This window comes from Gobius niger (assembly GCF_951799975.1).
Source record: "Gobius niger genome assembly, chromosome: 19".
Classification (NCBI taxonomy): Eukaryota; Metazoa; Chordata; class Actinopteri; order Gobiiformes; family Gobiidae; genus Gobius; species Gobius niger.
Window position 1 is genome coordinate 27587401 of NC_136870.1, and position 23969 is coordinate 27611369.

General features: G+C 42.7%; 1 protein-coding gene across 1 annotated transcript in view; it reads left to right on the top strand.

The window, feature by feature from the left end:
• The window catches only part of abca5 (ATP-binding cassette, sub-family A (ABC1), member 5), a 51848-nt gene extending 29921 nt beyond the window's left edge, over positions 1 to 21927 (top strand). Inside the window, exons 23-38 of the mRNA XM_079577085.1 lie at positions 1497 to 1667; positions 1825 to 1938; positions 6865 to 7002; positions 7104 to 7172; positions 8497 to 8588; positions 8669 to 8792; positions 9843 to 9960; positions 10031 to 10122; positions 10252 to 10400; positions 12169 to 12244; positions 14932 to 15026; positions 16640 to 16759; positions 18157 to 18309; positions 19131 to 19210; positions 19290 to 19345; positions 21735 to 21927. Of these exons, the coding sequence (XP_079433211.1) occupies positions 1497 to 1667; positions 1825 to 1938; positions 6865 to 7002; positions 7104 to 7172; positions 8497 to 8588; positions 8669 to 8792; positions 9843 to 9960; positions 10031 to 10122; positions 10252 to 10400; positions 12169 to 12244; positions 14932 to 15026; positions 16640 to 16759; positions 18157 to 18309; positions 19131 to 19210; positions 19290 to 19345; positions 21735 to 21866 (1779 nt within the window). The 3' untranslated portion in view covers positions 21867 to 21927. The remainder of the gene's footprint in view (positions 1 to 1496; positions 1668 to 1824; positions 1939 to 6864; positions 7003 to 7103; positions 7173 to 8496; positions 8589 to 8668; positions 8793 to 9842; positions 9961 to 10030; positions 10123 to 10251; positions 10401 to 12168; positions 12245 to 14931; positions 15027 to 16639; positions 16760 to 18156; positions 18310 to 19130; positions 19211 to 19289; positions 19346 to 21734) is intronic.
• Positions 21928 to 23969: the final 2042 nt, after the last annotated feature.

The following is a 23969-nucleotide window of genomic DNA, read 5'->3' on the forward strand; positions in this document are numbered from 1 at the left end:
GTGTCCACGTGTAGCAGGAAAGGCTTTGACCGAGATGACACTGTAATCCAAATATGGGCATTTCCTTTGTGGGAGACAGTTTGGAAAAGTTTTGGAAGATTGTGGATTTTTTGGGGAAAAGTTTGAAAAGGTTTGAACATTTTTTGGGAGGAAAAATTAAGGTTGGATTTTTTTTTTTTTAAATGTTGGAAAATGTTCTAAAAAAATTGGAACAGTTTTAAAAATTGAACAAATTTGGAAATGTGGAACTTTTTAGAAAAGTTTCAATAAAGTTTGGGAAATTTGGGGGAAATTTTGAAAAGTTTGGAAAGGTTAAAAAAAAAACAGGCAGTTTTCTCCAAATGAGGATTTCATTCCACTCTTTAACATCTGCACTGAAGTTGCTCCTACAAACTCCACACTTTACAGACTTTACATGTGGAAGATTTTATGAGCTGTGAACCAATAAAACATCATTTAAACCTGTATACCGTAAATGCTCTAATATAGGCCGGGACGACCAGGAAAATGAAGAATAACGAGATTTGTGTCCATTTGCACCTAAAATATTAGTTTCATTTATTAATGAACATTTCAAACCCTCTCCCAGCGGCTGGAACATTGACGCCTTTTATTTTGTCGGGACAACAGGAAGTGTTTCGTTGCTGTTAGCGGAGCTTTGACATCAGTGTCACTGCAGGTTTCTGTTTCGTTTTTACCGTGGACCGGATTATTTGTTGTTATCTTGTGTAAAAGGCGAGTTTAGACGGAGCGTTTGTGTTTGTGATCGATCATGAGACTGACCCGAGAGAAGACGAGACGCTCGCGCTGATGGGAGGAGTTATTTTGAGGCGTGGGACTGACCTGCACACGGAGCAGCTGGACGTGCTTTGAAGACGCGATGGAGACTTTATTAAAACCCTGGAGGGTCACACAACATTTGTTGCCCTGTTTCCAAATATGGTCACAGGAGGTTTGAAAAGTGGCTAAATCTGTGTCAAAGTTACGCTGGGATCAGCTCCTCCGCAGCGTCCCCCTCGGCCCGGGTTCAGTTTGTTACTTCCTGCACGTGAGTTTTCATTTACACCAGTATGAGACAAATTCCTAACATGGGGAATATTTCTACTGCTATAGTTTCTAATAAAAGTCCCGGCCTGTTTCAGAGACCGGCTTTAATTTGCCCCCGCCAGCCGCAAACCCGGCCTCTGTCGGAGACCCGGCCGCTAATGGAATACAGGCCAATATTAGAAAATTTACGGTATTATATTATATTAAATGAAATGTTTCAAAATGATGAATTGAACAAGATACAAAATCCATCTGAGCAAATCTTTGTGACTAAAATATAACAAAATAATTTAGCTTTGTCAAAAATATCAAATGAAAAGGTAAAATGACAATGCAATACATTTTGTCTCATTAACATGTGATCTGATATGATCTACAGCTTCAGTTTCATATTGACGTCTCCACATGTAGCTTCTTCTTCACCTGCAGCCGTTTGTGTTTCTCCTCAGATAAAGTGCCGCTCGACGCTGCGTATCTCCGGCCTGCTGCCCTCGGCGTACTGGTGCGGCCAGGCGGCGGTGGACATCCCCTTCTTCTACCTCATCCTCTCCGCCATGACGGCCATCCTCTTCAGCTTCCACACCGGCAACCTGCTCAGCTCCAGCAACCTCACCGCGGTGGTACGGCGCCCCCTGCTGTTACTCTGCTGAACTTCTCCTTCTATTTTCTCCACTTCTCCCCATATTTTACCTTTTGTTATGCTGATTTTTTTCTCATATCTTCCAGACAGATTCGATATGATCTTGTAGACGATGTAACTGAACTGTGTCTCCTCAGGTCTTGTGCATCATCGGCTTCGGTCCGGCCATGATCCTCTTCACCTACGTCGTCTCCTTCGTCTTCGCTCGAGTCCAGAGCAACAGGGACTTCTTCTCCGTCATCTCTATGATGGTGAGTCAGGACTAAACCGGGACTAAACCGGGGCTAAACTGGGGCTAAACCAGGACTAATCCAGGACTCTGTAATCCTGATCACTCCTTGTTGTTCAGTCCTTGCGTATTTGATAACATCTCTCTCTTCGAGTCTCTTTCCTAACGTCTCTCTGGCTTCCCCTCTGGTCTCTTTCCTAACGTTTTAACGTCTTTTTGTGGTCACTTGTTTACTTTTTTGGTCACATTTCTCTCACATTTTTGTCAAATTTTTTGTTATTTTTTTGTAACATTTTTGTCTTTTTTTGTCATTTTTTGTCATTTTTTTTGTAATTTTTTCGTCTTTTTTTGTAATTTTTTTGTCTTTTTTGAAAAAAATGTCACATTTTTTGTCATTTTGTTGTAAGTTTTTCGTCACATTATTGTCACTTTTTTGTCTTTTTTTGTCATTTTTTGTTAATTTTTTGTCATATTTTTTGTCATATTTTTTGTCATTTTTTTGTCTTTTTTTGTCATTTTTTGTCATTTTTTTGTCTTTTTTTGTCAATTTATTTGTCAATTTTTTTTCACTTTTTTGTCAATTTTTTTGTCAATTTTTTTTCACTTTTTTGGTCACTTTTCTGTCACATTTCTGTCACATTTTCATCTATGTCCTCGAGTCCCTTTCCTAACATCTCTCTTGCTCCCCCTCTGGTCCCTTTCCTAACATCTCTCTGGCTCCCCCTCTGGTCCCTTTGCTAACGTCTCTCTGGCTCCCCCTCTGGTCCCTTTGCTAACGTCTCTCTGGCTCCCCCTCTGGTCCCCTTCCTAACGTCTCTCTGGCTCCCCCTCTGGTCCCTTTCCTAACGTCTCTCTGGCTCCCCCTCTGGTCCCCTTCCTAACGTCTCTCTGGCTCCCCCTCTGGTCCCTTTCCTAACGTCTCTCTGGCTCCCCCTCTGGTCCCTTTACTAACGTCTCTCTGGCTCCCCCTCTGGTCCCTTTGCTAACGTCTCTCTGGCTCCCCCTCTGGTCCCTTTCCTAACGTCTCTCTGGCTCCCCCTCTGGTCCCCTTCCTAACGTCTCTCTGGCTCCCCCTCTGGTCCCTTTGCTAACGTCTCTCTGGCTCCCCCTCTGGTCCCCTTCCTAACGTCTCTCTGGCTCCCCCTCTGGTCCCTTCCTAACGTCTCTCTGGCTCCCTCTCTGGTCCCCTTCCTAACGTTTTAACGTCTTTTTGTGGTCACTTGTTTACTTTTTTGGTCACATTTCTCTCACATTTTTGTCAAATTTTTTGTTATTTTTTTGTAACATTTTTGTCTTTTTTTGTCATTTTTTGTCATTTTTTTTGTCATTTTTTCGTCTTTTTTTGTAATTTTTTTGTCTTTTTTGAAAAAAATGTCACATTTTTTGTCATTTTGTTGTAAGTTTTTCGTCACATTGTCATTTTTTTGTCACTTTTTTGTCTTTTTTTGTCATTTTTTGTTAATTTTTTGTCATATTTTTTGTCATTTTTTTGTCTTTTTTTGTCATTTTTTGTCAATTTTTTGTCACTTTTTTGTCAATTTTTTTGTCACATTTTTTGTCATTTTTTTGTCTTTTTTTGTCAATTTATTTGTCAATTTTTTTTCACTTTTTTGTCAATTTTTTTGTCAATTTTTTTTCACTTTTTTGGTCACTTTTCTGTCACATTTCTGTCACATTTTCATCTATGTCCTCGAGTCCCTTTCCTAACATCTCTCTTGCTCCCCCTCTGGTCCCTTTCCTAACATCTCTCTGGCTCCCCCTCTGGTCCCTTTGCTAACGTCTCTCTGGCTCCCCCTCTGGTCCCTTTGCTAACGTCTCTCTGGCTCCCCCTCTGGTCCCCTTCCTAACGTCTCTCTTGCTCCCCCTCTGGTCCCTTTGCTAACGTCTCTCTGGCTCCCCCTCTGGTCCCTTTGCTAACGTCTCTCTGGCTCCCCCTCTGGTCCCCTTCCTAACGTCTCTCTGGCTCCCCCTCTGGTCCCTTTCCTAACGTCTCTCTGGCTCCCCCTCTGGTCCCTTTCCTAACGTCTCTCTGGCTCCCCCTCTGCTCCCTTTGCTAACGTCTCTCTGGCTCCCCCTCTGGTCCCTTTGCTAACGTCTCTCTGGCTCCCCCTCTGGTCCCCTTCCTAACGTCTCTCTGGCTCCCCCTCTGGTCCCCTTCCTAACGTCTCTCTGGCTCCCCCTCTGGTCCCCTTCCTAACGTCTCTCTGGCTCCCCCTCTGGTCCCCTTCCTAACGTCTCTCTGGCTCCCCCTCTGGTCCCCTTCCTAACGTCTCTCTGGCTCCCCCTCTGGTCCCTTTGCTAACGTCTCTCTGGCTCCCTCTCTGGTCCCCTTCCTAACGTCTCTCTGGCTCCCCCTCTGGTCCCTTTGCTAACGTCTCTCTGGCTCCCCCTCTGGTCCCCTTCCTAACGTCTCTCTGGCTCCCCCTCTGGTCCCTTTGCTAACGTCTCTCTGGCTCCCCCTCTGGTCCCCTTCCTAACGTCTCTCTGGCTCCCCCTCTGGTCCCCTTCCTAACGTCTCTCTGGCTCCCCCTCTGGTCCCTTTCCTAACGTCTCTCTCTGGCTCCCTCTCTGGTCCCCTTCCTAACGTTTCAACGTCTTTTTTTGGTCATTTTTTGTCATTTTTGTGGTCACTTGTTGTCTCTTTTTTGTCACATTTCTCTCACATTTTTGTCTTTTTTTGTAATTTTTTTGCCTTTTTTTGTCATTTTTTTGGTCATTTTTTTGGTCATTTTTTTTGTCATTTTTTCGTCACTTTTTTGTCATTTTTTTGTCACATTTTTGTAATTTTTTTGTAATTTTTTTGTCATTTTTTCGTCATTTTTTTGTCACTTTTTGGTCACTTTTTTGGTCACTTTTTGTCTTTTTGTCACATTTTTTGTCAAATTTCTGTCACATTTTCTTCTATGTCCTCGAGTCCCTTTGCTAACGTCTCTCTGGCTCCCCTTCTGGTCCCTTTGCTAACGTCTCTCTGGCTCCCCCTCTGGTCCCCTTCCTAACGTCTCTCTGGCTCCCCCTCTGGTCCCTTTGCTAACATCTCTCTGGCTCCCCCTCTGGTCCCTTTGCTAACGTCTCTCTGGCTCCCCCTCTGGTCCCTTCCTAACGTCTCTCTGGCTCCCCCTCTGGTCCCTTCCTAACGTCTCTCTGGCTCCCCCTCTGGTCCCTTTGCTAACGTCTCTCTGGCTCCCCCTCTGGTCCCTTTGCTCACGTCTCTCTGGCTCCCCCTCTGGTCCCTTTACTAACGTCTCTCTGGCTCCCCCTCTGGTCCCTTTACTAACGTCTCTCTGGCTCCCCCTCTGGTCCCTTTCCTAACGTCTCTCTCTGGCTCCCTCTCTGGTCCCCTTCCTAACGTTTCAACGTCTTTTTTTGGTCATTTTTTGTCATTTTTGTGGTCACTTGTTGTCTCTTTTTTGTCACATTTCTCTCACATTTTTGCCTTTTTTTGTTATTTTTTTGTCACATTTTTCGTCATTTTTTTGTCTTTTTTTGTCATTTTTTCGTCACTTTTTTGTCATTTTTTGTCTTTTTTTGTCATTTTTTTTGTCATTATTTTAGTCATTTTTTCCTCACTTTTTTGTCATTTTTTTGTCACATTTTTGTCAAATATTTTTTTTTTTGTCACATTTTTTGTCATTTTTTCGTCACTTTTTTCGTCACTTTTTGTCTTTTTGTCACATTTTTTGTCAAATTTCTGTCACATTTTCTTCTATGTCCTCGAGTCCCTTTGCTAACGCCTATCTGGCTCCCCTTGTGGTCCCTTTGCTAACGTCTCTCTGGCTCCCCCTCTGGTCCCTTTCCTAACGTCTCTCTGGCTCCCCCTCTGCTCCTCTTCCTAACGTCTCTCTGGCTCCCCCTCTGGTCCCCTTCCTAACGTCTCTGGCTCCCCCTCTGGTCCCTTTACTAACGTCTCTCTGGCTCCCCCTCTGGTCCCTTTACTAACGTCTCTCTGGCTCCCCCTCTGGTCCCTTTACTAACGTCTCTCTGGCTCCCCCTCTGGTCCCTTTCCTAACGTCTCTCTGGCTCCCCCTCTGCTCCCCTTCCTAACGTCTCTCTGGCTCCCCCTCTGGTCCCCTTCCTAACGTCTCTCTGGCTCCCCCTCTGGTCCCCTTCCTAACGTCTCTCTGGCTCCCCTTGTGGTCCCTTTACTAACGTCTCTCTGGCTCCCCCTCTGGTCCCTTTCCTAACGTCTCTCTCTGGCTCCCCCTCTGGTCCCCTTCCTAACGTCTCTCTGGCTCCCCTTGTGGTCCCTTTACTAACGTCTCTCTGGCTCCCCCTCTGGTCCCTTTGCTCACGTCTCTCTCTGGCTCCCCCTCTGGTCCCCTTCCTAACGTCTCTCTGGCTCCCCCTCTGGTCCCTTTCCTAACGTCTCTCTGGCTCCCCCTCTGGTCCCTTTCCTAACGTCTCTCTGGCTCCCCTTGTGGTCCCTTTACTAACGTCTCTCTGGCTCCCCCTCTGGTCCCTTTCCTAACGTCTCTCTGGCTCCCCCTCTGGTCCCTTTCCTAACGTCTCTCTGGCTCCCCCTCTGGTCCCTTTGCTCACGTCTCTCTCTGGCTCCCCCTCTGGTCCCTTCCTCACGTCTCTCTGGCTCCCCCTCTGCTCCCCTTCCTAACGTCTCTCTGGCTCCCCCTCTGGTCCCCTTCCTAACGTCTCTCTGGCTCCCCCTCTGGTCCCCTTCCTAACGTCTCTCTGGCTCCCCCTCTGGTCCCTTTGCTAACGTCTCTCTGGCTCCCCCTCTGGTCCCTTCCTAACGTCTCTCTGGCTCCCCCTCTGGTCCCTTCCTAACGTCTCTCTGGCTCCCTCTCTGGTCTCTTTCCTAACGTCTCTCTCTGGCTCCCCCTCTGGTCCCCTTCCTAACGTCTCTCTGGCTCCCCCTCTGGTCCCTTCCTAACGTCTCTCTGGCTCCCCCTCTGGTCCCTTTGCTAACATCTCTCTGGCTCCCCCTGGTGGTCAGGTGTGTGTGGTGTCGGCGTCTCTGGTGCAGCTCACCTTCGTTAACGACAGTCCGGGTCTGACCAGGAACCTCCACAACGCGCTGTGTTTGCTGAACCCACTGTATCCACTCATGGGCTGCCTCAACTCCATCACCAAGGTACTACTACTACTACTACTACTTCTACTATAGTACTTCTACTGTAGTACTTCTACTGTAGTACTTCTGCTACACAAACACCTCTGCTGTTTCTCCTCCAGGCCACGTTCCTCCCGTCTCTGAATGAGGATAACTTCTTATGGAAGAACCTGCTGATCGCCGTGCTGGCCGTACGTCACAACAAACATTTACAACAATGTTTTATTTATTTAAATCTTATTTACTTAAAGGGACTAGATGCAAGTTGGTCATTTTATGCTCACTACTGCCTCCTCAGGTCATACGTGTAACTGCAGGTTCTATATAAAGCTCGTGCATGACGGCACTTCGGACCTGAAGTAACACCTTTAAGTGACATTGGGCCAGATCTTGTGACTGGCGCAGTCCGTGCGTAACTCTAAACGCAACATGGTGCACGTGCGATCTTGCATGTGGCGCCACTAGAGGGTGTTATTTAAGAAAAAGAGGCGACTGAGGCTGGTTCATTACAAGCAGCACTCGGAGCTGCTCTTCTGTGGAAACCTTCACATCATGTTCCTCTTTACATCGCGCTGCCTTGTCTTCATTAGAATCTTTGATACAGTAGATCAATGCGCACACCCCTAACACCAAAACAACAACAGTTTTCCATAAATAAACCACACACGCCTCAAGTGCCACAACACCAGGTCTGACCTGAGTTTTAAGGAGACGTTTCCATCGTGTCTCAGTCTTTACCTCCTGATGATGCTCCTTGTGTCGCCACAGCTCAGTCCAAAAGAAAGAAGCACATTTTACAGGGCGCAGAGCAACTTTTTTTTCTTTTTTTCCAATTCAGCCGCTCCAAGAATCCTGCAGCTGTAGCTCAAATGTTCCAACACGCTACAGTTTTCTTGTAACTGCTGCATAACTCTGTAACTCCTCCACAGCCGATATGACAGTTTCTGATCAGTTAAATCCTGTACATTTCGTAACTTTGTGCATTCGAACGGTGTCCAGCGCGAGGCCTCTCTGTCCCGCCCGCTCAGCTTGGATCTGCAGCAGCGGAGGGACACTTTTATTTCTTTAATCTTTATTAAACATTGCGCTGCATCAGCATGTTACGCGTGTACAAGAGAACCCCCCCTCGCAAACCACCGGCTTCCACAGGTCTGGGGAAAGCATGGGGAGGGGGCGGCACCACAACATCGCAATGTGAGTCTGTCCCCCCTCCTGTCCTGCCCACTTTTTATGCCAGGTCTGACACTGAATACGGTTCCAGGTAGATACAGCTCTATAGAACTTATGGAAAAAGTAAACTAATCCCTCAAGCAAATCTCAATCTATGTCACGAATAAAACCACACATTTAAACCTGGCTCTGTGCATTATTTAGGTTTTGCTGCTGAACATTTTGGCCATGTTTGTAAATAAACTGCCTTATTAAGATTATGAAATGACCGTTTTCCCTCATCTGTCTGTCAGTGCTCTCCTGCAGATGTTTAATATCTCTAAACCTCTGGTGTCTGTGTTGCAGCCGTACCTGCAGAGCATCGTGCTGCTGTTCCTGCTGCGCTGGATGGAGATCCGGTTTGGAGGCAGCACGTTGAAGACGGACCAGCTCTGCAGGTGCTTCTTCACTCGTTCACACCTTCACAGGAGCAGGATTCAGAGCCAGAGTCTCATAACCCGTTTTTGTTTTGAACCAGGATTTCCTCCAAGTCCAAGTCTCGTCAGGAGCGAGTCCCGGAGGAGACGGAGAACGAGGACGAGGACGTGAAGATGGAGCGAGTCCGGGTGAAGGAGGCTCTGAACTGTCAGCCGTGTGAGGAGGTACAGCAGATGTTCCTCACCGGTTCTCCTGCAGCGTCTCCTTTAAATGAACCTTAACATCTTAACTCCCGCCTGAACCGAGAGCCTTTTCTCCAGTTCAGCTTTACCCAAATCCTGTAGGCCAGTGTAACGCCTCATGTGAAAGCTAAGATCTACAAAACTCATCTAAATCTTTCAATCTATCTCTCAATCTAAATCTACATCTTTTTCCTCACGTCATCAAGATTTTTTTTCCATCTTTTTTGGGGGTGTTTTCAACTCATTTTTGTAACTTTTTTGTCATTTTTTTTGTCATTTTTTTGTCTTTTTTTTTTGTCTTTTTTTGTCTATTTTGTCACATTTTTATAATTTTTTGTCACATTTTTGTCATTTTTTTGTCACTTTTTTGTCACATTTTTTGTCACATATTTTGTCTTTTTTTGTCATTTTTTAATCACTTTTTTGTCATTTTTTGTCATATTTTTTGTCATTTTTGTCATTTTTTTGTCATTTTTTTGTCCTTTTTTGTCTTTTTTTGTCATTTTTTTGTCATTTTTTTCATTTTTTGTGATTTTTTTGTCACTTTTTGTCTTTTTTTGCAATTTTTTGTCACATTTTTTTCACATTTTTGTCACTTTTTTGTCATTTTTGTCACTTTTTTTGTCACATTTTTTGTCATTTTTTGTCACATTTTTAGTCATTTTTTTGTCATTTTTTTTGTCATTTTTTGTGATTTTTTTGTGATTTTTTTCACTTTTTGTCATTTTTTTTGTCACATTTTTGGTCATTTTTTAGTCATTTTTTTGTCATTTTTTCAGTTTTTGTCATTTTTTTGTCACTTTTTTGTCTTTTTTTGTCACATTTTTGTCACATTTTTGTCACATTTTTTGTCATTTTTTCGTCACTTTTTGTCTTTTTTGGGTCATTTTTTGTCATTGTTTTCGTCTCAGTTTTGTTGCCATTTTCACAGCTTTTTCCAGAAGCTTTTGGATTGGGGTAAAGCCAAACTGGAGAAAATGTGCTCGGTTCAGGTGGTCCTTAACAGGTTTTAAACCCGTTGTTTCCGTTCAGAAACCCGTGGTGGTGGTGAGTAACCTGAGGAAGATCTACAAAGGAAAGAGAGAGGGATTTTCCTTCAGCAAAAAGAGAAACGTGGCCACGAAGAACGTCTCCTTCTGCGTCAAGAAAGGTGAAGATCGGAGATGTTTCTGGTTTAAATGTAGATTCACGTGAAGCTTAAATCAGATGCACGTTTTCAGGAGAAGTTCTGGGTTTGCTGGGTCCAAACGGAGCCGGGAAGACGACCGTCATGCACATGTTATCAGGAGACACGGACCCGACGTCAGGACAGGTACGGGAGCCTTCAGGGGTCAGTCTGTGGTGAGGAGAAACATCAGGGGGATCAGTCTGTGAGGCAGGTTCTGGTGTTTCTCCTGGTTCAGACCTGGTGATGTTTCTCCTGGTCTTCTCTGTTTTCCAGGTGATCTTAGGGGACTCTCCTGTGGACCACGTGGGGTACTGCCCTCAGCTCAGCCCCCTGTGGCCCAGAGTCACCCTCCAGGAGCATCTGGAGATCTACGCCGCCGTGAAGGGCATCCGGGGAGAGGACGTCCCCGGCATCATCAAAAAGTAACCAAACCAGACTGGCATCAGTTACTACTGTTTAGAAAAAATAAAAGTATCGAAAGCAGGAACAGAAAATAATCTTTATATTTATATTGATGCTTTTGGTCATCAGCATTTGACATAAAATAAAAAGGGAAACACTAGTTAGAAAATAAAAAAGGGGGGAAATTGAAAAAATAAAAGTGAAAGATTTTGAAAAAAAAAAAATAAATGGATGGAAAAAATGTAAAATTTGGGGGAAAATGTGGGAAAATAAATAGTAGTTTGGGGCAACAAAATTGGAGAAAAAAATGTGAGGAGTGGTGGGTTGAATAATATGGGAAAGTGGAAAAAAGTTAAATAATTGGATAAAAAGTGCAAAAAAAAAATGTGGAAAAATTAAGAAAAAGTTGGAAAGTGTTTTTTTTCTGCCTTTTTGTTTAAAGTAGTTTCTTTGGCCCGTCAGAGGGTGACCTGCTTTTGCGCTATATCTGGTTTTATACCAACTTTCTCTCATTCATTCTGGATCATGGGTGCAGTACACTTTTTGGCCACCCGCGTCAAATTGGGGGCGCTGTTTCACTCCTTTCGCAAAGTTAAAGGGGGGGTATTCTGCAAAATGGACTTTTTCAAGCTTTCCATCATGTTATTCTGTCACTCCCTCATTAAAAACCTGCCTGAAGTGTTGCCTTGGCACATTCACGTATTTCTGAGTAATCTGTAAAAACTCTGATGGCGGCCATTTTAGGGATAGGTTTGCCTGAGTCCTCCTAGGAACGCCCCCACCTCCTGGAGACGCCTCCGAGCTTTCGTCACCAGCCGAGTAACCAACCACTGCTCCTCAGCAGAACCCCCTCCCCACTGATGCCACAGACAGCGTGTGGAGGGGGCGTGTCTAAAGGCTCAGAGGTTCGTGACCTCTTAACTCCCGCCTGAACCGAAAGGATCTTTTTCCTCACGTCAACAGATTTTTTTTCCATCTTTTTTTTTGTTGGGTGTTTAACTCATTTTTGTCACTTTTTCTTCAATTTTTTTGTCATTTTTTGTCAAATTTTTATCAATTTTTTGTCATATTTTAGTAATTTTTTTGTGAAATTTTTGTCATTTTTTCTTCAATTTTTGTCATTTGTCAAATTTTTATCAAATTTTTGTCATATTTTTGTTAATTTTTCGTCAATTTTTTGTCAATTTCTTGTGACATTTTTGTGACATTTTTTCCACTTTTTCTGGAATTTTTCGTCACTTTTTTGTCACATTTCCATCATTGTTTTCATCTCAGTTTTGTTGCTATTTTCACAGCTTTTTTCCAGAAGCTTTTGGACTGGGGTAAAGCCAAACTGGAGAAAATGTGCTCGGTTCAGGTGGGAGTTAAGGGGTTAAAGAGACAGAGGCCTATTTCAAGACGTTTAGGGCAGCCATTTTGAAGGCAGTTATTCTAATTTACTGCATTTACAGACCAACAGAAGGTTTGTCATCATTGTAGTGTGATATAGACTGGTGCTATGTGATTGAAAAAAGCAGAACACCCCCTCTTTAAGGAAACACTGCTGTGGTGTCATGATGTTTATCACAGAGCATCGTAGCATCAACTTTCCCAGTTTTCCAACTAAAGGTCGTTGACGTCAACAAAGGTTCATTAAAAATGTACTTATAAAAGAATTGATGCTGAACTGACACTTTCAAAATGATCTAATGTGGCATTTTCATCGTGTCTTTAAAAAGAAGCTGAATGTGATTTGTTTCGGAGGACTTCAGCGAGAGCTTCACGTTTGCTCTGTGTGTGCTTTGGCAGAGTGGTGGACGCTCTGGAGCTGAAGGAACATCTGAACAAACAGGCCAAGACTCTGTCGGCGGGAACCAAGAGGAAGGTACTGTCCCCGCAGAGGCGCAAAGATCACTGTGTTTAAAATGTGCTCAGGAAAACAGGGCAGCGTTTGGTAACGATTCCACCTGTGTAGAGAAATAACAGGCCAGCGATGGATCCACTCTGGCTGCAGCTGCCGAGGTAATGAATAACAGAGTAAATAACGTCTCTCTTTTTCTGCTGCTCGTGTCCAAATCCTGCTGAAAAACTCTGTCTGTCGCTCAGTCAGCTGCTTCGGGACTCTGGGATGTTGTTGCTGATGATTCTTATTGTTTGTCTTGTTGCTTTGGTTAGAGCTGCTCAAAAAGGCAAAGAAATGTGTGATTTTAATGTAGAAATCTGAAGGTTTAAGTGGAAGAAACTCTGCTGGATTCAAAAGTCAGGAATGTAGAACCAGCCCCAGTTCTGAAACCTCTGGACACTTGTCTGATAATGATAATGTCCGGTCAGGGTTTATTTTCAGTCAACCTCGCCCACAAAGGTCAGCGTGGAACCCGCCCCCCATGGCTGGTGCGTGAAACTTTCCTAAAACCAGTAACAGGATGTAAATCTGCAAGAGGCGGCCATTTTGGAGTCAGGAAACTCAGTCTCCTCAGAAAGTGGAGGCTCTTCTTGGTGTTGCAGGACCAGTCTCACACCCAGAGACCTCCTGCCCTCTCCCGAGCGCCCCCGCAGGACTGTCCTCCTCTGACTGCCCGAGGGAGTCTCACGGGTCCCAGTCTCAAGTTTTTTTTCAAGGCAAGCCATTTATCAAAAGTAAAATACAACAGGTCAGTGTCGTAAGAGAGAGAAAACGTGTTTGCAGGTTAATAACGAGCTGGGGACAGACTCGAGTTTATCTTTCTGCTGCTCCTCTCGTCCCTCCAAACTCAGTTTTCAGCGCCCCCTTTCTGTCACAGGCCAGAGACTCGTCTGTGTCACTGCAGAAGGTTAAAAGCCTGTGTTTTCCTCCATGGCGGATCCCCTTTCAAGAAAATAATATTGTAGACAAAAGGAGGTCCGAGTAGTAGTAAAAGTAGTAGTAAAAATCCTTTATTTTATGAGGGACAGTGTCTGCCCTGATGAAGACCTAAGCGGTCGAAACGCGTTGGTGTCCCTCATAAAATAAAGGATTTTTACTACAAGTCGGCTGTGCCTCGGACCTCCTCTTGTCTTCAGACCTAGCTTTTTTCGGCGTACGGATCCTGGAAGAGCGCCTGGCTAAGACACATAACCCACAGCAGCGCTCACTCGCCCTCTCACTCACGAGAAAATAATATTACCGGCTTTTCTTCACTGTGTTTCAAAGCGTCTCGGTGTGTTGGCTTTATCGGCTTTTCCAAAGGACATGTTTGAGTGTAGTTCATCTGTAAGTTCAGCTGGTCAGTGCGGGGCGAGAGCAGTGGGTGCTTGAAGCGCTGGGATATATTCTGCTTCCCTAAACCTCCAGGTGATGCGTAAAAGGCTGCGCTCGGGTCACGTGTTGTTACGCTGTTGTTTCCTCTATTCGGGACATGTGCGAGAACCGGGGCCTGACGAGTTTTGGTCTGACTGCTCCTGTGAGATGAGTGTCGGGTCCTTCAAACCGCCTCGATGTCCTGCCCTGGTCGTTCTCCGGTGTGTGCGGTCCTGCCCTCCTCCTCCTGAAGTGACCGGATTCACAAACGGACACTTTCCTCATTCTTATTATTGTCTCCTCTTCTGGACGCCTTTATGAGACAGTCATGTGACCTTAGTCCAGACGTAGGTCTCGCTTCGTTCGGCTGAAAGCAGTGGTCAAGAAAAACAACTGCAGGGTCTTGTAATTCCAAACAACGATCATGACCATGTTCAGCCTTAATAGTGCAAATTTCATGAGAAAATGTTGAAGATATTTCATGTTATGTGACAACAGCACATGGATGGAAATGAGCCATTTCAGTTAACATTCACAGATTAAATTGAATGTAATTTATTGATGCATTAACCGATGAAGATGGAATGTTGCACACGTCATGAGGCTGATATAGTGTATATACTGTGTAAATTATTTCAGAAAATCCGGTATCGTTTTGAAGATACAACAATTGAACTGACTATCAGCCAGTTCAGTTATGGCAGCCATCTTGTTTCCACTATGACAAAACTGACATAATTTGTTCATTTTTAAATCTATAAATCTAACATTTCCTGTGAAATGAGATAATGTCAAACTACACATACAGTGCAAATTTCATGAAAAAAATCTTGTTTAATATTGCAGATATTTCATTTTATCTGACAGACTTTTTGGTAAACATTCTCTTCTTATTTCTTTAATAAAAAACAAACGAAGGCGATATTGGCATATTCATGAAATATGTTCCCAACATCTTATATTAACATAAAAACAAGGTTGCCCCTAACATTCCGGAACCACAAAAGTGTTAACGGAGCCTTTTTTCAGATTTTTTTACTCGACTATAAAAGGATAAAGGAAAACTTTCGATTCCCTTTTGAAGCCTCGAAGGCCTTTGACATAGTGTTCTATAATATACTTTTATATGATCTTGAAGTGGTTGAGGCCTGTAGAGAAGGACTTGCTGACTGACTTCCTCCGCCTCGCTCTGGCCACAGCGCCCCCTGTCTGTCCGTGTTCACTGTGTTTTTCCAGCTGATCCGTCCTGTTTGTCCTGGTGCTTGGGCTTAAACAGTTCCGTGTGTGAAAGTCTGACCGGCGTCTCCTCTGTGCAGCTGTGCTTCGCGCTGAGCATGCTGGGAAACCCTCAGATCGTTCTGCTGGACGAGCCGTCGTCGGGGATGGACCCCAAGTCCAAGCAGAGGATGTGGTCAGTTCACTTTGTCGCCACGTGGATCTGCGGTTCTCAAACTCTTCACACGGGGTTATTCAGGGGAATGTTCAGGGGGAAAGAATTCTGAAACAAAACGGGAAGAACTGGGAGAAAATATGGAGTGTTTTTTCTCCCCTTTTGTCACTTCATCATTGTTCAATTGTTCAACTCTAGTTCCATCTCTATTTAAGCTCTTACCACCCGCCTAAACCAAATGCATTCTGTCCTCTTTGGCTGTTATATAGGCCTGTGTAGCACCTCATCACTTTTTGGTTGAATTTTTGTCACATTTTTGTTTATTTTTTGTCACTTTTTGGTTGAATTTTTGTTGAATTTTTGTTGAATTTTTGTCACTTTTTTGTTGAATTTTTGTCACTTTTTTGTTGAATTTTTGTCACATTTTTGTTGATTTTTTGTCAAATTTTTGTTGAATTTTTGTCACATTTTTGTTGAATTTTTGTCACATTTTTGTTGAATTTTTGTCACTTTTTTGTTGAATTTTTGTCACATTTTTGTTTAATTTTTGTCACTTTTTTGTTGAATTTTTGTCACTTTTTGGTTGAGTTTTTGTCACATTTTGTTGAATTTTTGTTGAATTTTTGTCACTTTTTGGTTGAATTTTTGTCACTTTTTGGTTGAATTTTTGTCACTTTTTGGTTGAATTTTTGTCACTTTTTGGTTGAATTTTTGTTGAATTTTTGTCACATTTTTGTTGAATTTTTGTCACTTTTTGGTTGAATTTTTGTCACATTTTTGTTGAATTTTTGTCACATTTTGTTGAATTTTTGTTGAATTTTTGTTGAATTTTTGTCACTTTTTGGTTGAATTTTTGTCACATTTTGTTGAATTTTTGTTGAATTTTTGTCACTTTTTGGTTTATTTTTTGTCACTTTTTGGTTTAATTTTTGTCACTTTTTGGTTTATTTTTTGTCACTTTTTGGTTTATTTTTTGTCACTTTTTGGTTAAATTTTTGTCACTTTTTGTTTAATTTTTGTCACTTTTTGGTTGAATTTTTGTCATTTTCTGGTTGAATTTTTGTCACTTTTTGTTGAATTTTTGTCACTTTTTGGTTTAATTTTTGTCACATTTTTGTTGAATTTTTGTCACTTTTTGGTTGAGTTTTTGTCACATTTTTGTTGAATTTTTGTCACATTTTTGTAGAATTTTTGTCACTTTTTGTTGAATTTTTGTCACATTTTTGTTGAATTTTTGTCACTTTTTGGTTGAATTTTTGTCACTTTTTGGTTGAATTTTTGTCATTTTTTTGTTGAATTTTTGTCACGTTTTGGTTGAGATTTTGTCACATTTTTGTTGAATTTTTGTCACTTTTTGGTTTAATTTTTGTCACATTTTTGTTGTGTTTACATCCTTGTTTTCTTCTCATTTTTTGTGGCTCTTTTGGTGCTTTTTCCCCAAGAAGCTTTTTGATTAGAGTAAAGCCAAACTGGAGAAAATGGGATCCGTTCAGGTGGGAGTTAAGAGGTTAATAAGAACGTCACAAACGCATCACAAACGCCTCCATGAATCTGAATAAGGTTTAGCGTTTGAGAACCACAGAGTCCTGATCCTCAGCGTTAGAACAAAGATCCTAAAGTCTGTGTTTCTGCAGGCGGGCGATTCGTGCTGCGTTCAGGAACCGTCAGAGAGGAGCCATCCTCACCACGCACTACATGGAGGAGGCGGAGGCCGTGTGCGACCGCGTGGCCATCATGGTGTCGGGCCAGCTCAGGTATTGTAAATTTGTAGGTCTCCCACACGTTATGGTGGTTGTTGGTATTTTTACACTCACTACTGCCACCTCAGGCCTTATGCATAACTGCAGCTTCTATATTTAACCCCTGCATGACGGCACTTCAGACCTGAACACCTTGCTGAGTGACAGTGCAGGATTTTAGGCTCATTCTACACATTAGGACATGGAGGAACATGTAGGGGGAGGAAAATACATCATTTTAACATTTTTAAACTCTGTATAGTCCCTTTTAAGTGTTGAAAGCAGGAACCGAATTATCTTTAGATCCAACTTTTCATGCTGTTGGTCATCAAAACTTGAGGAAAAAAGTGAAAAACTGCAGGGAAATGTGGACAAATGGGTTTAAAATTAAGAAAATGTGGGAAGTGTCTCTTCTCTGTCACAAATGATACAAATGTTCTATGGTTCTCTATTATACGGCTCTTCACAATGCAGTAGAAGCTCCATTGATGGGATTTTCCAACGTTCTTTTCTGATAGAGCCGAGGACCTCTGAAAAAAATAATGACCGCTGCCAATGGCAACGGAGTTCGTCCTTGTAATACAGGTCTTTCATATCACTCCACACGTCCTAGTCGAGGACACTGTCTCTGTCCTCGTCCATAAGAGAGAAGTTTGGGGGAATCGCTCGTGAAGTTAACTGGGGTCCGACTTTTAACTTACCCAGAGATTCACCACCTCCTACTCTCCAACTTAGCCTAGCCACACTGCACTTCATAAAAGAGTATGAAGTTTATTTTGTGTGTGTTCAGTTGGCAAATGGCCGTATAATAAGCAGGTTAATGTTACCTTCAGGGCGACCCGGACGAGAGAAGCCGCAGAGACAGAGAAACCATCGTCAGGGCTCAGGGGAAGCAAAATGGACTTTTTCAAGCTTTCCATCATGTTATTCTGTCATTCCCTCATTAAAAACATGGCTGAAGTGTTGCCTTGGCACATTCACGTATTTCTGAGTAATCTGTAAAAGCTCTGATGGCGGCCATTTTAGGGATAGGTTTCCCTGAGTCCTCCTAGGAACGCCCCCACCTCCTGGAGACGCCTCCGAGCTTTCGTCACCAGCCGAGTAACCAACCACTGCTCCTCAGCAGAACCCCCTCCCCACTGATGCCACAGACAGCGTGTGGAGGGGGCGTGTCTAAAGGCTCAGAGGTTCTTAAAGAGACAGAGGCCTATTTCAACACATTCACTGCAGCCATTTTGAGAGAGACATTTTATACAAGGCAGTTATTCTAATTTACTGCATTTACAGACCAGCAGAAGGTTTGTCATCATTGTAGTGGGATATAGACTGGAGCTGTGGGACGGAAAAAAGCAGAATACCCCCTCTTTAAACTCGTGTCTGTTGCTAACTCGCTCTTCTGTCTGAACGTCCAGGTGCATCGGCTCCATCCAGCAGCTGAAGGGGAAGTTCGGCCGCGGCTACAGCCTGGAGGTGAAGCTCAGGGAGGACCTCACTGGGCTCCAGCAGGTGGCGCTGTTACACAAGGAGATCATGAGGATCTTCCCCCACGCTGGGCGTCAGGAGAGGTACGGCCGCGGCTCACACACACGCGTGTCTTTAAAGCAGTACTAAGTAACGTGTTTACCTTAATAAATCCTCCCCGTAGTCCCTGTGGAGGTAATACAAGTGTTTATGGGATGATTGGAGGGTCTTTCATCTCCCCCTGGTGTCTCTGACCAGAAAACCATGTTTGCAACTTCACTGCCACCGGTCCGGAGAAAGCAATACACACTAATGGAATCACGAAGAAGAAGCTAACATGCTAACGGGCAAAGCTAACTGCGGGCTAACGTCACTTTAAACAGTATTTACAGCCAAGTTTGAGTGAAAAAAAAATATTTCCGTGGTATAATTGGATGCACAGTAACCCTCTCTCCCTTCGCCTTTCCTGTCAGCGTAGTATTTACTCTCCAAGACAATTAATAAGTTAAAAAATCGTAACTTGCTACTACACCTGCAGTTGCACTCTAGGGGGAAGAGTTACTTAGTACTGCTTTAAGTCTCACACGTGTAACCTGGTCTGGTTCACACACACGCGTGTCTTTAAGTCTCACACGTGTAACCTGGTCTGGTTCACACACACGCGTGTCTTTAAGTCTCACACGTGTAACCTGGTCTGGTTCACTCACACGCGTGTCTTTAAGTCTCACACGTGTAACCTGGTGTAACCTGGTCTGGTTCACACACACGCGTGTCTTTAAGTCTCACACGTGTAACCTGGTGTAACCTGGTCTGGTTCACACACACGCGTGTCTTTAAGTCTCACACGTGTAACCTGGTCTGGTTCACTCACACGCGTGTCTTTAAGTCTCACACGTGTAACCTGGTGTAACCTGGTCTCCCGCAGCTTCGCGACGCTGATGGTTTATAAAATCCCCACGGAGGACGTGAAGTCTCTGGCCACGGCCTTCACGGAGCTGGAGAAGGGTCAGTCACTCTTTACTCTCTCCTGACGGTGAACTGTGTCTCTGTTTGATCTTATTAAAGTCGTTTCTGTTTTCTGCAGCGAGACAGTCCTTTAACTTCGAGGAGTACAACTTCTCACAGTCCACACTGGAGCAGGTCTGACCTCGTTCTTCTGTTTCTGACTCTCAATGTTTAATGATCTATACTCAGTCTGAGGGGGCGGGACCCTGAAACCAGTATGGTCTGGGAAAACCGTTTAGTTCTGGTATCGTAAAAGGATCATGATATTATTGATGCTGTTGTTTCAGGGACAGGAAGTGACTGGGTTGGTTCAGCCCAAATAAATGATACAAATTTAAACAGTATTTTATAGAATTCCCCTCCTGGAGCCGCCACCGTCACGTGGTGGAGGGTTTGAGCCCGAATGATCCTGGAGCCAGTGTTAAATTCGGCGACTATAATATTTAGTCTTAATTTGAGTCAAAGTGATATTTTTGTGACTAAAATTGGACTAAAGTAAAGGTTTTTCATGAGACTAAAACTATGACTAAAATGTCCAGATATTTTAGTCGACTAAAATGAGACTAAATAAAAATGAAAAGGAGAGACTAAAATCATCCAAACTTGTATTGACCGTCTGAAAGAGCCTCAGATCATGTTTAAAGGATCAGCTCTGAGCTTTGTTCATGTGGAGCAGCTCCATGAAGCAGAGGAACAAGATTAAATATGATTATAATCAATATTCGACTGAAACTAGACTAAAATTGAATATATTTTTTTGACTAAATCTCGACTAAAATTGAATTACATTTTAGTCAAAGACTAAAACTAAAACTAAAATATGTTGTCAAAATGAACACTGCCTGGAGCTCTGTGTCGGGGCTTCGTGCCCCTGTAGGGTCTCCCAGGGTAAACAGGTCCTATAGGTGACGGGTCAGACAGAGAGTGGTTCAGAAGCTCCTGATGAGAGACCAACAGGCCCGGTTAATGATGAGGCCGTCGTTCTGTGGACCCACCACCTGCAGGGGGCGCCACAGGGGCTGGTGCAGCTTCCCCCGGCAACGGACAAGTGGAAGAAAATGGATGGATGGATTTTCTAGAATAAATGATCATTATTGTTCTGTTTTCTGGTTCTAGACGACTAATGTTTTAGTGCAGGTGTCATAAAAGTATCGTTCAGATATCGGTATCGTAAAACCAGTATCATTAATCTGCGGTACCACCGACTTACAATTGTTTTACATTGTTTGAATGTTTTGCCACTGAATTCCCGTCCCTGGATTTCCCACATTTGGCACAAGTTTCAAGTGTTTTAAACATTACTGTAGCAATAAATGAAATCAGCTTTAGGAAGTTTTGTTTACGCATAAAGCCCGACCCGACCCGAGCCCGCGGGCATTCCAGACTGGGCCCCCTCCAAGAAAACTGATCCGTTACATAAAATACGTAGTGATATAATGAGCCAAATGAGAATACACATGACTGAAGGAACAGCAGTATTTGTGGACAAATACTGCCTTTTGGTGGAGATTATGGATTTATTAACCTCTTACCACCCGCCTAAACCAAATGCATTCTGTCCTCTTTAGCTATTATGTAGGCCTGTGTAACACCTCATTTAAAAGCTAAGACCCACAAAACTGATCTTTTTCCCTGCGTTGTTGCTGTGTTGTGTCACCTTTTTTATGTTTTTTCTTTCTTTCTTTTTTTTCCATTTTTGTGACATTTTTGTAGATTTTTTGTAGAATTTTTGTCACATTTTTGTCACTTTTTGTTGAATTTTTGTCACTTTTTTGTAGAATTTTTGTTGAATTTTTTTGATGGATTTTTGTCACTTTTTTGTCACTTTTTTGTAGAATTTTTGTCACTTTTTGTCACTTTTTGGTTGAATTTTTGATGAATTTTTGATGGATTTTTGTCACTTTTTTGTCACTTTTTGGTTGAATTTTTGATGAATTTTTGATGGATTTTTGTCACTTTTTTGTCACTTTTTTGTCACATTTTTGTCACTGATTTGTCACTTTTTTGTTTAATTTTTGATGATTTTTTGTTGAATTTTTGTCACATTTTTGTTGAATTTTTGTCACATTTTTGTTGAATTTTGTCACTTTTTTGTTGCGTTTACATCCTTGTTTTTTTCTCATTTTTGTGGCTGTTTTGGTGCTTCTTCCCCCAAGAAGCTTTTTGATTAGGGTAAAGCCAAACTGGATGAAATGGGATCCGTTCAGGTGGGAGTTAAGAGGTTAAACTAGAGTTCAGAAACAAACAAACCGGGGTCGTCCCTCACACCTGTTGATTGAATTTGAAAAAGTGGTTAACAGTTTAAAGCTCACGTCAGCTCTGGTTCCCACAGTTTGAAGCTCACAGCAGCTCTGGTTCCCACAGTTTGAAGCTCACGTCAGCTCTGGTTCCCACAGTTTGAAGCTCACGTCAGCTCTGGTTCCCACAGTTTGAAGCTCACGTCAGCTCTGGTTCCCGCAGTTTAAAGCTCACGTCAGCTCTGGTTCCCGCAGTTTAAAGCTCACGTCAGCTCTGGTTCCCGCAGGTGTTCCTGGAGTTCGCCAAGGAGCAGGAGAGCGAGGAGGACGAGCTGGGGTCGCTCAGCACACACTTCCAATGGCAGCGTCTGCGTCCCGACGGGAACAGCCACACGGACAGCATCGTGCACCAGCTATGAGACCGGACGCTGCCACGGCAACGAGCGTCAACTACAAACCTGCAAAAAAAAAAAAAAAACAGACTCGGAGCTCAGCAACACCTGACGCCAAGAAACCGATCAGACGCCTCCGCACCTCAACAGGAAGGACTCACGGCGAGACGCTGCAGCGGGAAAATAAACCAAACTCTGTCTTTACGCCGTTTATCCAGGAAGTGTCCGCGTCGCTCTTCAGTTTCCCTTTCAGATCCTACATGTGAAAGTGCGCAGTTGATCGACTCACAACTGCACAACTTCCTGTTTCGAGCCAGCACGCCAAAATAAAAGCACACACTGCAAAAAGTAAACATCAAACATTGCCTTAAATGACTTGAGTTGAGGAAATGTATCTTATTTTGAGTAGTTTTAACTCATTTAGACACTTTTCCTGATCGGACCAAGTTTACTTTGCTTGTTTGAGGACATTTCAGACCAGTTCTAGGGTAAATCTCGCTTGAAATAAGAAAGTAAAATTGCCAATGAGATGAGACCAATTTTCTTTCCCCATTGGCAAAGAAAATGACCTGAAATAAGGATGAAATGTATCGAAACAAGTTGAGAAAAAATGGACGAAAAAGTGATAAGAATTCGACAAAAAAATGCGAATAATTTGACGAAAAAGTGACGAAAAAGTGACAAAAAATTGACGAAAAAGTGAGAAAAATTTGACGAAAAATTGAGGAAACAATGGATGAAAAAGTGATAAGAATTCGACTAAAAAATGCGAATAATTTGACGAAAAAGTGACAAAAAATTGACGAAAAAGTGAGAAAAATTTGACGAAAAATTGAGGAAACAATGGATGAAAAAGTGATAAGAATTCGACCAAAAAATGTGAATAATTTGACGAAAAAGTGACAAAAAATTGACGAAAAAGTGAGAAAAATTTGACGAAAAATTGAGGAAAAAATGGACGAAAAAGTGATAAGAATTCGACCAAAAAATGTGAATAATTTGACGAAAAAGTGACAAAAAATTGACGAAAAAGTGAGAAAAATTTGACGAAAAATTGAGGAAACAATGGATGAAAAAGTGATAAGAATTCGACAAAAAAATGCGAATAATTTGACGAAAAAGTGACAAAAAATTGAAAAAAAATTGACAAAAAAAATGACAAAAAAGTGAGAAAAATTTGACGAAAAATTGAGGAAAAAATGGACGAAAAAGTGATGAGAATTCGACAAAAAAATGTGAATAATTTGATGAAAAAGTGACTTGAATTGAGGAAATGTTTCTTATTTTGAGCGGTTTTAACTCATTTAGACACTTTTCCTGATCGGATCAAGTTTACTTTGCTTGTTTGAGGACATTTCAGACCAGTTCTAGGGTAAATCTTGCTTGAAATAAGAAAGTAAAATTGCCAATGAGACGAGACCAATTTTCTTTCCCCATTGGCAAAGAAAATGACCTGAAATAAGGACGAAACGTATCGAAACGAGTCAGAAACATCTCAGAACAAGTGAAATAATCCAGGACAAATGCCCAACAACTTCTTAAAGGAATAGGCCACCGTTTTTACATACTGAGATATGTTCTTACCTAACCTTAGCCGAGTTAATATATCCCCGTCTGGTCTCTGGTCTGGTCACATACGCAGTAGGGTTGGGCGATGTCCCCTTAATCGGCCGTTGACGATGTTTACAGTGAATCATCGTCCATTTCTCATTATAAGCATTTTTTAAAGACATTTCCATAGCCTATATAGAAGCTGCATATTACTATGTATGTTAGGAAAATGTGAGATTGCAGATAAATGAATCTAAACTAAACATGATCTGAACAGAGTCACGGACACGACTTTTGCAAAAGAAATGTGTTAAAACTCGTGCGTAAAGTCTTAGAGGAGAACGATTTCAGAGCATCAACTCCTCAATACCAAGGCTCTGATCACACTAATACATATGTAAATCAGAGCTTATTATTTGCATTTGTTCAGTTTTAACGTAATGTTTAAGAAACAGTGGGTGAAAGGGACAGTATTTAGAAGTTTGCGTCGTAGCCTATGTTTCTGAAGCCGCTCCACGCGCCGCCCGGTCCGTGAGCTCGTAACCTCGTACCTCCTGCACCGCCTCTTTCTCTCCTCTC